Raw genomic sequence first — 16,509 nt, 5'->3', positions numbered from 1 at the left:
GAAACTTTGTCACAGAAACAGGAATACAATCCAGTTCTCTTGAGCAGCATTCATCAACCTTCACAGTGCCACTCTTCATCCTCTTCCTGCAGTCCCTGGCTTACTATCCACATTCCAAGTTCTGCAACAAATGAATCAGGAATCCTACAGCCATCAGTTTCCTGTTGTGTTACTACACAGTTCTCAGTCATCCTCAGAAAAGCCTCATACTCTGCACTGGAGTATGGCAAGAGAGTTTATGAAAAGACTATTATGTAATCATATAACTAAAAATTAAATCATAACACGCATGAATCAAATAGCTGAATCAAGTGAAACAGGTAGCCTTAATTTTGATGTTTCTTAACTCTTTCTCTAGGTTGATCTTGTAGCCTTTAAAATGTTCTTAATTACTAGCTCTTACAGCCTTTCTGGTGTTCTTTGAACAGAGATTTTAAAGCTTGTAACTTGCAAAGTTTTTTAAAAGGTGGATGGACATCATTTGAGGTATTGTTGTATAAATGGCTACCAATATGGGCTCTGGAGCCTATATCGACAGTGCTTTGGCTACTCTTTCTCTTTGATTCTTTGAAGGAATTAGCATCTTTCCCAGCCTGCCCTTAGTTGATCTTCTGTCCCATTTGTCTACTGAATTGTCTTCTACTTCTCTTTTGCATGGTCAGTTTCAGCTTTCTATTGCTCCCAGTTCTTATCAGAGGCTCCTTGTTCACCCAGTACCATTCATTCCCAATTCTATTCTTCTGCCTCTCCTACCTACCTATCCCAATCTTCTCTTCAGGGCAGTGATGGTCATGATACATCTCCTCACCCACTTTCCAACTCCTGTCTTACCAGACATCTTTTCCATCTACCCTTTTCTCTGTGTCTTCTGCCTCCTCTTCATTTGACATTCTCTGCTGCATTGCCTGGATGCCAAAAAGCAGAACAGTAAAATCCCACGCAGAGAGAGGCTTCTTGCTGTCAGCCCCAGTACTTGGCCCTGTATCATCACATGGAACAGTGGCAAGAGGTTGATGTGTAAGTTTTTTGGGGTACTGAGATGTGTGTACTTGATGGGCAAAGAATCTTTGGAGAGTATAACCAAAAAAATTGCAGAACCTTCCACTGAATATGTGCTAACTGCTTTCTTCTAACATCTTATAACTTAGGAAATTGAGATAAATTTTAATGAGACTAGCAATAGACCATTGGCTTGATACTAACATGATCATCCTGCCGAATTTCAGACCCCTGAAGTAGACTGTGGCAGAGCTGAGGTTATTTAATGAAAGATGAATAAGCAGCTGATTACAGGTAACGTTAGTGATAGACACTGCTACCAGTCCAGCCTGGAATGTTTTCAACTCCTTCTGGAGTCAAATCATTCTAAGCAGAGATCGCAATGTCACCCAGGCCCTTGAGTACTGCCATCCTCCAGCAGTAATGACTCTGGGAGAGATCTTGGTTATGCTTAGTCTGGTAGAAGAAATCTGCAGTTAAAGTGGTAACATCAGAGTCTTTCTTGTAGCTCCTTGTATTTCAGTAATTCCTGTGACACAGGTGTAGATCCCCATGGACTTTATTTTGGCACGTTGAGAAGCAAGTAAATAGAAATGCCCATTTTTATGCCCCAGGCACCACAGGATGTTGGCACCTTCTAGTCTTTAATGTAGTTATGAGATAATAGACCTGGGAGATAGCAGAACTGTGACAGAACAGGGAATTAAGCCATGCCCTCCCCAATCTCAGACTAAACTCCTGTGCCGGCTCTACTTTTGCATACTAAAGCACTGATCCCTAGTTTTAAACAACACCATGGTGGCACTTTGTGTCATGGAAGTTGATAAAACTTGAAGGTGCATTTTGTTTTCTCAAAAGCATCTGACAGGGTCAAAACTGAGGTTGTAAATGTAACAAATGAGGCTTTTCAAAATAAAACTCTTCTTACTTCATCTGTTTGAACCCATGCAGTTTCAACTCATGCGTTGCCATATATAAACAAAGGTGTGTGTATACACTAGGTATGCACAAGGACTCAGCAAACACAGGCTTAGCCAGTATAACCCTTACAGTTCATGAGTCTCAGAAGGCCCATCTCTGGGAGTCTCAGCTCATTTTAGAACTCATCAGCTTCATCTGTTGTAAGATTTATTGGAATATAAAACAATGAACTCATTTATACTTTCCTATCTACAGTTTCTGTTGGTCCCACTCCACTGCTTTTTTTTGACTAAGACCAAACCTGATTTATTGTATTTTGATAACATATGAACAAATTATTTCCTTGAGCAGTCTGCCCCCACCCTGGGCTAAAAAGTTGGATCACATTATGTGAAACCTCAGCCTCTGCAAGCAGACACACTGCTTTACCAAAAGCCATGTGTTAAATTGTGTTTATATTATGTACCTGGCAACAGAGCTGATGTCCATACTCATTATTCATGGAAAAAGGGCCTCATTAGTGGGAAGGCATGCACTGTTGCTGAGCTACATCATTATGGTTTCAGAGTTCAGTGCCTGTCAATAGAGTGCAGATGACCTAAATACTGTTGAATTCTGAAAGGATTTTTGGCTCTGATTTAACACATATCCATGTTATTTACAGCAAAAATAGTTATGGCTGCTAAAGAGACTGTTCTTGATGGAATAAGCTTCTAGTATTCATAATAGATGGAGTTTCTCTGCTCCTCTTTCCTTGATCTTTAAAGAAATTGTTTTCCAGTGGAGTAGGTCTGCTTGTTGTGATGCTTAGAGCAAATGATTTTGTAACTTCCCTGGGCAGCCAGTTCCTTTGATTGTTATTATCTGGTAACCTGGGCATTGTGTGAAAACTCAGACCTTTCTGGCAATTGAAAGTCAGATTTAAAAAGAATGGATGCCTATGTATTTAGTCATAGTGATGCAATGGTTCCTCCCTAAACCATTCCTTGCTTTCCTTTTTTTAAATGACAGTCTTTTCCACTGAGACTATAAGCCTTCTGGTTTGCAGGAGGAACACCTTATACAGATTCCCCTTTCACTTACCCCTTTGCAAAGGAGAAAGACCATGTCACCATGTAGACAGAGTCCCAAATTCAGAGTTCACTTGAGAAGATAATTTAGACCAAAGGATACATAGGAAGAAAGTGCTTTTTAAATATAAAAGGTCTCATTCTGCTCTAGGCTATGACACTTTTTTATTTGGTAACAGCTTACTTCAAAGAATCCTACTCTAAATTAGTGTGAAATCAAAATGCAGGCCTTTGAAGAAACACTTTAGAAATAGTGTCTTCTTTGTCTTGGAATTCTTTCAACTTAGTGAAATTCAAACAGTTAATGTAGAGAAATTAGTTCTCTAAAACATAGCCTATTCAGGGCTACTCTTTCCAGTCCCCCTCTGTCCAATTTCTTCTTGTCTTTACAGACTTATGAAATGGGTAAATTCTATTCACATTGAACTTGAAGGCATTCCTTTTATAGAGAGTTGCAGATTGATGAACCAATTGCATGGAGTCTTCAGTTATATTAGCTATGGTCTCCAGGGGTTTTGCATGTATGTATGTATTTGCAATCACAGCTCCACTCCATCAGTTTTATTACTTGCCGTGATTATGTTTGGTATTTTTAAGAAGATGTTCTACCTGGTGGAGCTCACTGGGTAGGTGTTCTAAGTGCAAGAAAGGGTTTTCTTCTGAGTTAAAGATGTAGCAAGTGGCAGCATGGAAGAAACCATTACCTCATGCACACTATTTGATAATCCTTTTGTTTCTTTGAAAGAGAGACCTTAAGAGAAAGTTCCTTTTAGTTAACATCATACCAAAGCCTAGTCTACCTTCTCCAAGAGATGCAAATCAGGTAAGACCTCCAGTTTGTGTGACAGCAGTATCAAGAGAATAGTTTGTCTTTTTTCCCATTACATCTTTTTCAGCTTCTGCTTCTAAAAACTAGTTTCTTTCCTCCATGTCAAAATCACTTGTCACTTCAGCTAGGTCTCTGCATGAGTTCTGTGTCTGTTCATACCATCTGGTCTTTTTTTGCCATGTGATTCAGTGGGGTTTTTTGTTTCTCCTGCTTGTGCAAAAGCGCAAAAAGTCTAAACTAATTATACTAATCTTGCTCTTTCTAATAGCCTATAGGAGAAATGATTCCTTCGCCTCTATATGCATTTAGGATTGAACCTGGTCAAATCAAAGGGGCTGACACCTGCCTGGTCACTGAGATATTAATCTCAGCAAGAGTTGCATATGAAGTGTTTACAACCAGCAGTGACCCTCAAAATCTTTCCATAACTGAACAGTTTAAGTTTTAGTTGTGGTCATGGCAAAATAAACGCTTTTTGTTTGTGCTGAAATGTTTTTCCCATCCTATCAGGGGAGCAACACAGTACACAGTAGCTATGTGTTTGTGTTTGATTGGGGTGTTTCCCACCACTGAGGAAGAATGTCAAAAGTACAAAGAATCGGAACTGCTTTGTTTTGCAAGCACAAAGTAAGCGTTAGATCATTGTGTTCATAGTTTTGCTCCCTCCAACATGTTTTCTACCACGTTTTGTGGAAAAATGCAATTACTATTGTCATGGGAGGTAATACTACAGGATATTAGATCTTTTTGACAAAGTGTTTTTCCCCTGATGTTCAGTTCATACTTTCCTTTATTGAATTCCATACCATTACTCTTGCTTTTAACCATTTGTATCAGCTTAATTCACTTTCTTCCTTAATGTTTGTGTCTTTGTAGATGACTACATCTCTCTTCTGTCATCACTGATCCAGCCTGCACATGTTTATTTGCTAGAGCACTTTCAATCTTTCCCATAAGCAATTTTTCCTACCACCTGTGCAAGAGCTGACAGTCTAGCCTACAGGTGCAGAGAATTGGGGGTGTTCTGTGCTGACAGGGCAAGTGTTGGCCTATCGCTTAAACACTAGAGTCTACAGACAGGCTGAGGGAGAGAAAATCAGAGCTGGGGTTCACCCCCAAGCCATAGCACAATACGTGTCCTGTATTCCACCATTTTTTGTTTTACCTCTTCACATAACTTCTTCCAGTTTGTTGATATACTTTCAGTTACACATTTGGAAATATGTGAATGATTCCAGCAGCCTAATGTAGTCTCTCTCCAGTGTTATATGAAGAAGAACTAGCAGTTTGACTGGAAGGATCTTACTGTGCAAATTATGGCCCCAGATCTACAACTTATTTCAGCAAATATTTAAGTCCTATTAGTGTTGATAAGACTATTCAACTATCTGAAATTAAGCCCATAGGAATCTGTATTGCTGACTTGGGAATAACATACGCTTTGGGGTCAAAATAAGGAATAATTTCTGATTAGTGACTTAGATTTTACATTTATTAATGACTAAAGCAATTGCAGTATGCCTGTCTCTTCACATTTAGGGCCTTCTGATGACTTGGATAGGGGATGTTGCACTGGTCCATATCCAGATTCATAATTTCTTGATTTAGTTGCTATTTTATAAAAATAATAGATCCCATGAGCTATTTAGATGATATATGGCATATGCTGGATATTTTGAATCAGAAAAGTAGTGATATTATGGTTGCAAGTCTCTATCCATAACATCTTTCCATTAGTTCACTCTCACAAGCAACTGCTTATGAAGCAAATGACCAGTAAGGATTCACTTTCCCAACCCTCCCCGTAGCTGACTGGGGCTAATCGAAAGAAAATGCTCATAAATTAAGGCTAGACTATTTTGTATTCTCTTTAAAGAAACAAGCAATAAGGAAGAAGGAGAGCCTTTTTCAGATTGACACATCAGTTCTTATTAGGCAAAAATGCCCTGATGGTTTTGACAACAGAATAGCAGTCACATCTTTCAGCACATTGTGGGACCTCCACAAGAAATCGCAGGAGGGTGGGAAACAGTATATATGAAGATATTTTGCCAGATGGCTCACAGGGCTGGACACAGTCATTTATGAAAAACTTCACTTTGGTTTTCCTGACAGAGGACATATCTCCTAGGGCTAGTTTATACTTGATTCCCTTGCTAAATTCCAGTTGTAACCAGACATAATTGTTTTATGCTTTTCTCTAAAATATGAGGGTCCAGTTTTGGAGATGAAGCCTAAATTATATGAGAATTTTGAAGTATTGTAGTAATCAGACCAGAATATAGCAGAACCAAATACTTACAGTCTAATATGGAGCAAACAAAAAGCAAAACAGTTTTGGAGGGAAGCAGGCATGGACCTACTGAGGGCTATCTCCACAGCAACATAAACATGAACATTTATATGTATTTCTTCCATTGCCAAGGGACTGTAGATATTAACCTCAAATAATTGCTGCTTGCTCATTAGGAGCATAGTACTAGAAGAGGCCTCCTGGGTGAGTCAAGTCCCCCGCTGTTGCATTCACTACATGATATTACCCCTTCCATGAGCTGAGCAAGCTCCATCCTAGAATTAGTTGTGTTGTTTGCCCCACTCTTCTACCTGGAAATCTGCCTCAAAAATTCACTTCTCAGAAACCTTCTTTTAATCTCCAGCCTAAATTTAATTCTGAACTGTTTATTCTTGTGCCAACATTACCCTGTACCTAAGCAGCCCTTCTCCTTTCCTGGTGTTCCTTGTGGGTATGTATAGGGAACAGCTGTATCTTCTCTCAGACTTTATTTCATTTGGATTGTTAGAAAAACAACCCAGTCTTTCTGTTTGATTTTGTTGTTCTTGACCATAGGTGATCAGATTTGAACACAACGTTCCTTGAGAAATCCCATTTCTTCTGTAGGAATGACTCAGGTGGTGTACCTGAGCCTTACCTCACCTCACCACATTTCCCTTCCTTACAGATGCCAACAGTTCATTGGGGATCATCCTGCAATCTATATGCACAGATGTTTCAAACTCAGGAGCACTTACTACCTACTAGAAGATATTGTTTTGTGATATGGTGTTTTGTTTTAGTATATTTAACCCTGTATCGAGCTCAGTTCCTACTGTATGATAGCTTAATCTCTTAGCTAAGAATTGTAACTTGGTTCATGCAACTTCCACTGAACATTCTCCATCCAAGTATCAATGATCTGATGCAGAAACTAGCCTTTATACATGTGGTTAGAGGTTTTTGTGTGTTTAACCTCATGGATTGTGTATTAATGGCTGCATTGCCATTTTCTTGCTGTCATTCTGGCTTTTGCTGGCATACCTGCTTTCTTTGATGAAACTGAGCCAGCAGCTTTCATTGGCATAACAACTGTTTTTCCTCTGCTACATCGGTTATATACTCCAGACCTCTTGATTCCTCCTAGTTTTCAGCTCCTTCAAACAGATAGAAAAGTGAAGTAGTGCTCTCGCTGCATTATTCAAAGAAGTCTGGGCAAACATTCTCTTCTTGGTCCTTTTTTTATATGTGGAGTTTGCCTTTTGCCTGGGAAAATATATTTCCAGGGACTTCTAGGTAGACCTCTTGTTCTGTGTCGTTCATGCAAAATTTTGTAAAGGTCAGATCCTGAACCAACGTTACTAGATTTGAACTGATAAAGGGGAAAATATTTCCCATGAGGTAATGGTGGCTTGATGGCCCAGAGAAATACTTACAGGTAAGGGGAAAATAAGGTATTCTATTGACCAATTGAAAACCTTATAAATGAAAGCATATTATTGGTTTTCTTGGTGGTTTTTTTTTTTTTTCTTTTCCATTCCTCTACCTTTCACTCCATTTTTTATTTGATGCATAAGGTTTATACTGAAGGACAGAGACCAGTATGTTCTGAAAAAGGTCATTTCTGTTTACTGGAAATAACTTTTAACTCCTAATGTTAAGGAAAACCTGGTATAAGCAGGGTTATTGAAGGTGCTTATAAATATTTTCTCCTCCTGTCATTGAAGATGTGCTCACGTCTGTGTCTGTAGCTAGCTTCTATTAGTGGAGTAATTAACATATCTATCACCCAGACTGCTTTGCATGCTGTTGATTTTAATTACTTCAGTCACTACAATTACATGCTCCAGTGAAATTACAGTTGGACTATATTATAGGGGAGCCTCCAACAAGATCTTTACATCTCATACTTGAAGTGCAAGTGCATAAAAAGACAATAGAGAGGACTTAACAGGTAGCATTTTCAAAGTGCCTCAGTCATTCTGGCAATGTTTTCTGTCTAGCAGAACAATGTTCTGCTTCGTTGTTAATAAGTGAAGGATGGTGACCGCTGAGATAGGACTTGCTTGTCCTTTTTAACTCCTTTTTGGAGCCTTGTCTTGCAAGGCACTGGGGTTCAGTAAATCACAAGTTTCTCTTAACCCTAATGTTACCAAGCTCTATGGTAATTTCGTCTTTCTAATCAACTTTAACGACAAACTGAGGGATAGATAGTTTCTTAGAACAGTAGTCAGATTAGCTGCTCTTCACTTTTACAGTGGGCCTACTCCAGTGCCTTGTTTACTACGCCCTGTATTTGCTATTTACTATAGGAAGCTATAATATTGCAGTGTGCAGAAGCGTTTGCAGAATCCAGGCTTTAGTGGGGGTTGCTCTCTCTTTTTTTTTTTTTTTTATTTTTTTTTATTTAGCTGTAATCTTTAACTTTTTAATGCTGGAATGTTTCATTCACTGTATAATATGTGTCTGCTGGGTAGATTACTAATGTGGAAGTCAATTCTCTGTAACAATGGGAACAAATCTATAACTCAAGTCTGTTAAGCAGCATTTCTCTCTACCTTTTGGATGCTTTGTGCCAATCTACTGTTAGAGAACAGATATAAATGAAGTTGAACTAATGGGCTAAGTCAGGTTTATGGCTCCTGTGTGTCTCTGGAACAGCATAAAATGGCCAGAACCTGTCTGGTGAATATTTTGGTCCAAGATTTCCTTAAGAGGCAAAACACCTTATTTTACTGTTGATCTTTAACTGGAATAAATATAATGGTTGGTTGCTTGCAAGTCAAAGCCATTATTACTTAAATAGCTGTCTTAACTTGTATAGCTGCCACACATTCATATTAGACAACAAGAGGAGTGAATAAGATAGCCCTCAGCTATTACTTACATAGTTTTGTGAACTATGGAAAAATTCATGTATTCCAGGTTACCTATACATTTATGTATGAAGTAATGAATTCTTTCATTATGTCTCTGTCATGTCACTCTCTGAATTAGTTCTTTAATGAACCCAGCTGCTGTTTAAATAGCAGTTCCAGTGGTCATTAACACAGGTCTTAAAGCCTGTATACTGGGTGGAAATTTAAAAATCCATGTGATATGGGAGTACGAGTCCCAAGATCAGAAAGTATTCTGAATTCATGTAATAATTTTGCGTATGCCATGCATACTCCGAAGTATCAAACACTTTTCTTTCTGCAGACTTTTAAATTTTCGGATGTTTACTTTTTTCTTTCTTTTCAACAGATATAAGCTTACCAAAATCAGCAACAATATGTTACACAGCTGCATTGCTCAAAGCCAGAGCTGTCTCTGACAAGTAAGTGCATAAGAACCACTGTCCAGCAAAATTCCCGATTTAATTCAAGATTTCTCTTAGCTGAGCCCACACCCTAACAATCTGCTGGGTTAGCAGGAGAATTCAGTCCTGCAGTAAATTCATAAAATGAATTTATGTATAAGAAAAATTTGCAGTGATCAAATATTGCACTTCAAATATTATGGAAGAAGAAAAGAAGAGAAATAGCATAAATTCAATTCTTGTTTCAGTTTTATGTATACTGTCTGGGTGAGCTTTGGCTTCCTAGATAGTATAATGAAGATGCAACTAAAAGGTGTTGTGTGGCTGAACCTCTTCAACTTTGTATAAACCTGACCGCAAAAAGGTAATAAATAAATGTGGATGCACAATGTCATTTTACAAGTGCTGTCAGAAGACTGCTCATCTACTTAAATAGCAGCAGGTGGATTTAGCATTACTATGTCAGGGATTCTGAGAGGTAGATGACGTTCATATTTTTAGAGACACAAGTATCTGCTCATTCCTGTTATGGTTTTCTCTTGGGTCTCAACCTTCCAAGGTGCTGAGCACATCTACATGATGCCTGTGGACTTGAGAGCACTAGCCCGCTCTGAAAGGGTGCTCAGCCTCTTGTGAGATGGAGCTCAAAAATCCCAATTCTGCTCTCAGATGCCTTCACACAAATCCCAGGCAGAGTTGTGTCTGTGCACCTGAGGGTCGAATGCCTCCCTAAAGTTGGAAAGCAAGTAGAGTGGAAAGCCATTTTCTTGACTGACATCCTGACAGTTTTTGCTTTTAAAGTGTATGTACACATCAAGATCTAAGTAATTTTCTTTCATTCTTTTTATCCTGTAGATCGCCAGTACCTACTGCAACATCTTTCCTCCCTACACAGCGACTCCAGCTTGGGAGGGCAGGGCTAAGGTTGTCACAGCTTTCCCTGTGGTGTCTGCCTGCCAAGTACAGCTCTGGAGTTAGCCGTGGGGTGTGAGGTGAGAAAGAGATTGCATGGTCTGGTTTTTCATTCACTGGGGCAGATGATTTGCCCACAGTTTGGGCATGCTACCCTCAATGGTGCTGCGGCCAGTAGACCACCCGCTACTGCTGCTGCATCGTGCTTCCATCCCAACCTGACCCAGGGGCATTGGGTTGGGAACCTCCCTAAAACCTCCCCAAACCTGTTTTTAATAGAAACCCTCCAACAATAATTTGGCATTGTTTTTTTTTTTCTTTTCTTTTTTCTGCAACTTAAGCTTTGAATATGCCCCTTAGCAAGGTACCTAGGGCAAATTTAGATTAGTGACAGAGAAAGGACTGTTTGAACTGACTTTCTGCCATGATTAGATGCAAACATGCTTTCCACTTCTGCTGGGATTTTCATTGGCCTTGATGTAATAGATCACTCAGAGTTTCCACTTGCTATGGAAGTTGGGAGAGCATAGGAAATTGACTCAGTTTGGTTACATGGGCCCATGTTCTAGATTCCTTTTCTGGCTTTTTCTTACTAGCATTTCTGACCTAATGTGTTTGTTTCTTTGCTTTTATAGATTTTCTCCAGAGGCTGCCTCAAGGCGAGGGCTGAGTACTGCAGAGATGAATGCAGTAGAAGCTATTCACAGAGCAGTAGAATTTAATCCACATGTGCCAAAAGTGAGTATGGAGAAAGCATTGTTGTAGCTTTAACACTGCTGAGGACCTAACTCCTGATTTCTGTGTTAGATTAACGAGTGATGTTGTGGAAAGGGGAGCAAACAATGGGAAGGGAAAGAAGCTGATAGTATGCACAGTTTTTTTGTTTGGTATTTCACATTCAGTGTCTTCTACTCTGGACCGTGCAACTTGAAATTTTAGCTGAAGTGAGTCCTCTATGTGAGCAACAATTACATGGTGGATTGCGATAGTGGACACCACCAAATGCTACGCTGCGGGACAGAACCATACACAAAGACAGATTATTATTTACAAAATAGCCATTAAAGATCTTCTAGCTCAGAATAGCATGTTTTATTTGTTTTGATGATTACATGTAAGAATATGTTTTTGGCATGCTATACAGAGGAACCTACGTTTGGAGTTCATGGTGTGCTTCATATAAGTTGCGTTAGTAATTCCTTATGCAGCACCCTGTCATTAAGTTCTGAGAATGCAAAGCTCAGAGATTAAGAATCGCTGAGAACTACAAAGTAAGAAAAGGGATTTATGTTCTAATTCCCTAATCCCCTCTCTAGGTATGTATCTCAGCAGTAAGAATCTTGCCCATGAGCTACTAAAGGCTAATTTATTTTATTATTTCATTACCTGATACTCAGTATTGCAGTCCGTAAGTTCATTGTAAAGGCAAACTAGAGGCAGATGCTTTTTGGCCCTTGGAGATCTGCCTCTGAACCTCACCTCATAAACCTTTGGACCAGAATTGCCCTTTGAAAGTAAGCAGCCTCCACTGGAGAGCAGAAGACTGGTGTGTGTAGATGTAGGGAGCCTATTCATTAGGTACAGCTGAACACCAAGTCTGGTCAAGATAAACCCAAAACCTCTCCCATTGTACACATGGATTGCAGAAAGTTCATTCTCATGCATTGCAGCAATTAAATTTTTTCTCTGTGAGCTATATCTGTTATGCCAACCACTAAATAGCATGATTTAGCTATCTGAAAGTTAGGCTGTTTGTTTAATAAAATCATCTAGACTTCCTCTACAGGCAGTGGAAAGAAGGACCTATCTTAGACATCTCTAGACAGACTTTCCCTCCGAGGTGCCTGTTTCTACATTGGCTATGAAAGGAGCAACTATTTTCCAGTAAAAGCCTGATTTTTAGACAACAAGATTTAGGTGAGATGAGTACCTTTGTATTATTAGCTCATCTTCTATTTTTGTGCCAAGCTATAAAATGAAAATATTAAATGAAGTTTGGTTCCAGGACTGCTTCTGTGGAACTCTGTTTACTTTCTTCCATCCCAATAGTTCTTGCACGCACACGACCATTGATACTTCTCTTCTGCCTGGTTGCCTGTTTAACTCTCTACTCCAGTCCTGTTCTGGGTGAACCTTTCTGAATGTTTTACTGAAGCCCAGTTAGAGTATTCTATCCCTGCTGTCTAAAAAATTAGCTAACTTGCCAAGCAAAGATACCAATTTAGCCTGTCATGAGCAATCCTTGGGAGCCTGTTCCATTTTCCTCACTTACCTCCATGCTTTTGATAATTATTTCCATCAAAATCTTTTTTAACAGTTTGTGTAATAATGATTCCATATTAACACATATTGTTTCCTTCCTCTTTAAGTGAATGGCATTGCATTTACTTCTCTCATCACTGGGTCGCTTGATTCTGAGTGGGGATCTTTTTGTTTTAAGTCAGTTATGCTAGACTGGCCGTTTCTGGGACTGGTTCATTCACTGTTCAGGGACAGAGATCATTGGCTGCAGTGGCCTCCACTTCTGTACGTGCTCCTAATGTCCATCATGCTATTGTCTCCACGCTCTGCACTGCCATGAAACTGAGGCTAAGTCTTCATTTACTACCTTTTTGCTTGTTCTTCTTCTGTTTATACTTAAGAGCTTGCTTTTCTTTGGTTTGACTTCCTTTGTAAAATCTACCTTACTGTAAGTTGTGGCAGTTGCTCCATAACCTCTGCACTTCCAGACCTCCAAGATCCTGCTTTTCTTGTAGATCAGTACTTCCATTCATTGCTTGTGACCTTCTTCTCACTAGCCAGCTTCTGTTTAGGTGGCTGTTCAATACAAGGCTGAATCTCCTTTCTGACAAGTGTCCCCATGTGTGAAATGCAGATTGTGTGTTATTTTCAGTACTTTTGATGTAAAGAAATTCCAGTCCTTTTCCTCACTTAAGTTCCTGAGCTTTTCAGTCAGTTCACATTGTTAATTGATTCCCTTGGTTTTTCAAAGTCTGTCATTTTGAAACTGAAAACCTTCTTGAAACATATAAATTATCAGGATAACAAGGTAGTAACGGGAGCAGACTCCAGGGGGTTTTTTTAGTTCATATTTTAATATTAAAACAGTGTAGCCTAATACAGATTAATATGCAGCACTGCTGATTTCATGCTCATTCTTTCTGCTATTTGATAAAGGATATTAAGGTAGCAAAAATATATTTTTGGTTATAATTTTATGCACAGTATGGATATTACACCTTAATTTCCACTCAATTATGATTGAAGTCCTATCCAATTTGTTCTTAATGAAACAGAGATAAGTTTTAGCAAGCAGCATCACAAGAAATCTAACAGTGCCACAAAGCTAATACGTCTTCAGAGCTTCTTTAAGATTTAAACACTAATGAGTCTCTTGTTCAGACTGAGGAAGAAATAAATTACAGAAGTGACAAATTATTTAAAACATTTGCAAAGTTCCCAGCAGAAGCCTTGAAAGCAAGGAACTGCACTATTAAAGAGAAAAAAAAAATGGTTCAATATGTTTCTGGTTTGTCTCAAAAGGAAATTTTACCATTTCCAGTGCAAATAATTAAAATGTAGAATTATCACATTAAAAAAAAAAGTATTACTGGATATGCATTTTCAAGACGTTTAACTGGAAATAGCAGATTTTTGCTAATGAGATTCTGAGACAAAGGGAATGCAGGGAACACACTCTGAACACACTGAGAGATGCTGCTGAGCTGGATTTAGCAAGAAAGGGAGACTGGGTCTCCTGTTTTGACCTGTTGCAGGTTTGTGTAAAACCACCATGGGATTCTTACAATGCTGCTGATTTTTCCCTAGGAGATTATGGCCAGATTGCAGTCCAGTGTTCCATAGTGATGTTGCAGAGGTCAGATATACTTCTTGCACTTTCTTTTGAATGTGATCTAAAGATGTAGGAACCCCTCAAGAAGAAGCAGTTTAAAGGTCCCAGATTTCCATCTTTACATAGAGGTGAGAAACCCTGCAAAAACACCTACCTTCCACATAGAAACCAGTGTGTAAGCATGGTTCTGGCAGTCTTCTCAGTATGTATGTCATGAAGATGTCGGCACCCACTTTCATTGATTCTAGATGACTACGCATCACCTTGGTTTTTTTTCTGTCTGCACAAAAATGCCTTTTACAGAGACCTAATATGGCTGATGGTCTTTCTTCAGGCAGCCACCCTTCCAGCAAATAACCTTCTTTTGGCACAGATGATACCTTCTCCTATTTTTGAGTACATTTCAATGACAATTTAATTCCCAGAGATCAGTCCATTAAGTCTCAGCCATAGGTGATAAATTCTCATTGGTTTTGGAATACACTGGAGTCAAGATGTGACACATGGAGGTACCAGAATTTGGTTTAAGTGAACAAAGGCAATACAGAGCTCAGTGCAGCCTGCCAGATCTCTCCAGGAAGCTGGGCAGTTGACCTGGCTGTGTTGTTTCTGGAAGCTGAGCTGTGCAGGGTAAGGCCAGCTCAGGTGTGTCAACTATGATCTCCTTCTTGACTGTAGCGAAAATGGAACTGCTGTCAAACTGATCAAGACTTCTCATTCTGAAGACATCTTACCTGTAAAAAGGTTTCTGTGCTTGAGAGTGGCTAAATTTTTTAAGCTGTACCAGAAAAATATCTGATAAAAGGTACTACCTCTATCTACAGTTTGTCTTGTTTATGTTACTGAAACAACTCAGCTGCAGCAAATTGCAGCTTTATACTTTGGCAGAGATTGCCTATGTAAAAAGAAAGCACTTCACCAGGCAGAGTGTTTTCAGGGTTCTTTTTAGTAGAAGAAAAGCATAACCAGTACCAGATTGAAGTCAGCAGAACAGCAGGAAAGAGAACAAAGCACAGAGCTGTGAATTTCACTATGAGAAAAATCACAACAAATCGTGTCACTTGTTTGTGAAGATTTGTCTGATATTTTTTTTTTTTCCCAACCATCTTCATCTTAAATGAGATTCTATGGACTAGTATACTTTTGTTTTAGTGTAGCGCCATGCACTGTGGAGTTTTGGTCCCAAGGAAATGTGCTGACACTGTCTGACAATGTGCTGCTCAAAAATTTAAGACTTAAACAAAAAGGTTTTTATTGCCACTGAAGCAGTTGGGGTGTCACTGTAATTCCAGAGGGTTTTGTATGGAAAAGAGAGTAGTACATCCTATGTCATGGAGAGTACATAATTTGTGGAGTGGGTAGGAGAAAAAGTATATGTGTATACACACACAAGACTTCATCAAAATTATTTGTACGTTGTGTTTGGAGCTTCCCCACTTATATATAATGCAACTATCCCACGCTAATGCTGATAAAGTACCACAGCTGTTTCTGGGACATTCCTCAGTTGTGGAACACCCTTTCTGAACTGATTTGCAAGGCTCCCTTCCTGCATTCAAACTCCTCCTGAAAAGCCTCCACTCTTTTCTGTGCTCTATGAGACGCGAGCTATTCAGTAAAGTCAAAGGGAAGAGAAAACAGATGATGGTCCATATATCTAATTGTTAAAAGTAAGTCAAAAGTGTGCTCTGCACACAGTTGTATGGGTTTGCTATGTAAGCCAGGAGCTGAGTTGATTTAAAGAGAGTACCTGCTGAAGTTTGCTGCATTTGAATCTGACAACTTAAATATTGATATTATTTAAGAAATGCCAAATTTGTGTGTAAACAGTTTCTTAAAAGGATGTAACAAACCATTGACTTAAACGCTTTTAACTATTTATCTGTTCTCCATTTCATCCCTTCTCATTTCTTTCTTACTTATTTTAATTTTTTTTTAAATAAGAACTGTGTCTGTCTGTATGCTTGTGTGGTTTCTAGTAAGTTGTAGTTGCTAATAGAAACAAATAATGCAAACAAATTCATATACCAGATGGGAAATGAATCTGTTCCGCACACCCCATGATATTACAGAGAAACTATTCCAGTCATGTTTAAGAGAGTTTTTAACTGTTCAGTGAGACAGTGATTTTTTTTTTGTATCATCTCCAGCAAAAAGGCCAAACTTCTTAATTACCATCAATCCAATGAGAACTTGTAAGGTGACCTAAAAGTGGCTTCTCTGGGCATGTAGAAACCAGTATTTTGGAACTCTTTTAAGCTTGTGCTGTTCATCCTGCTGGGAGGAGGAGAGTTCCTGTTCAAACAATGTTAAATTCTCATATTCTGGCCTGGAGGGATGCTGTCACAGGTG

General features: G+C 39.0%; 1 protein-coding gene across 1 annotated transcript in view; it reads left to right on the top strand.

Moving 5' to 3' along the window:
- Nucleotides 1–16,509, top strand: part of ST7 (suppression of tumorigenicity 7) — a 155,163-nt gene that overhangs the window by 118,112 nt on the left and 20,542 nt on the right. Inside the window, exons 8-9 of the mRNA XM_009286816.1 lie at nucleotides 9,338–9,410; nucleotides 10,940–11,042. Of these exons, the coding sequence (XP_009285091.1) occupies nucleotides 9,338–9,410; nucleotides 10,940–11,042 (176 nt within the window). The remainder of the gene's footprint in view (nucleotides 1–9,337; nucleotides 9,411–10,939; nucleotides 11,043–16,509) is intronic.

This window comes from Aptenodytes forsteri, unplaced genomic scaffold (assembly GCF_000699145.1).
Source record: "Aptenodytes forsteri isolate BGI_AS27 unplaced genomic scaffold, ASM69914v1 Scaffold166, whole genome shotgun sequence".
Taxonomy (NCBI): domain Eukaryota; kingdom Metazoa; phylum Chordata; class Aves; order Sphenisciformes; family Spheniscidae; genus Aptenodytes; species Aptenodytes forsteri.
This window is presented reverse-complemented; position numbering and strand designations above follow the sequence as displayed.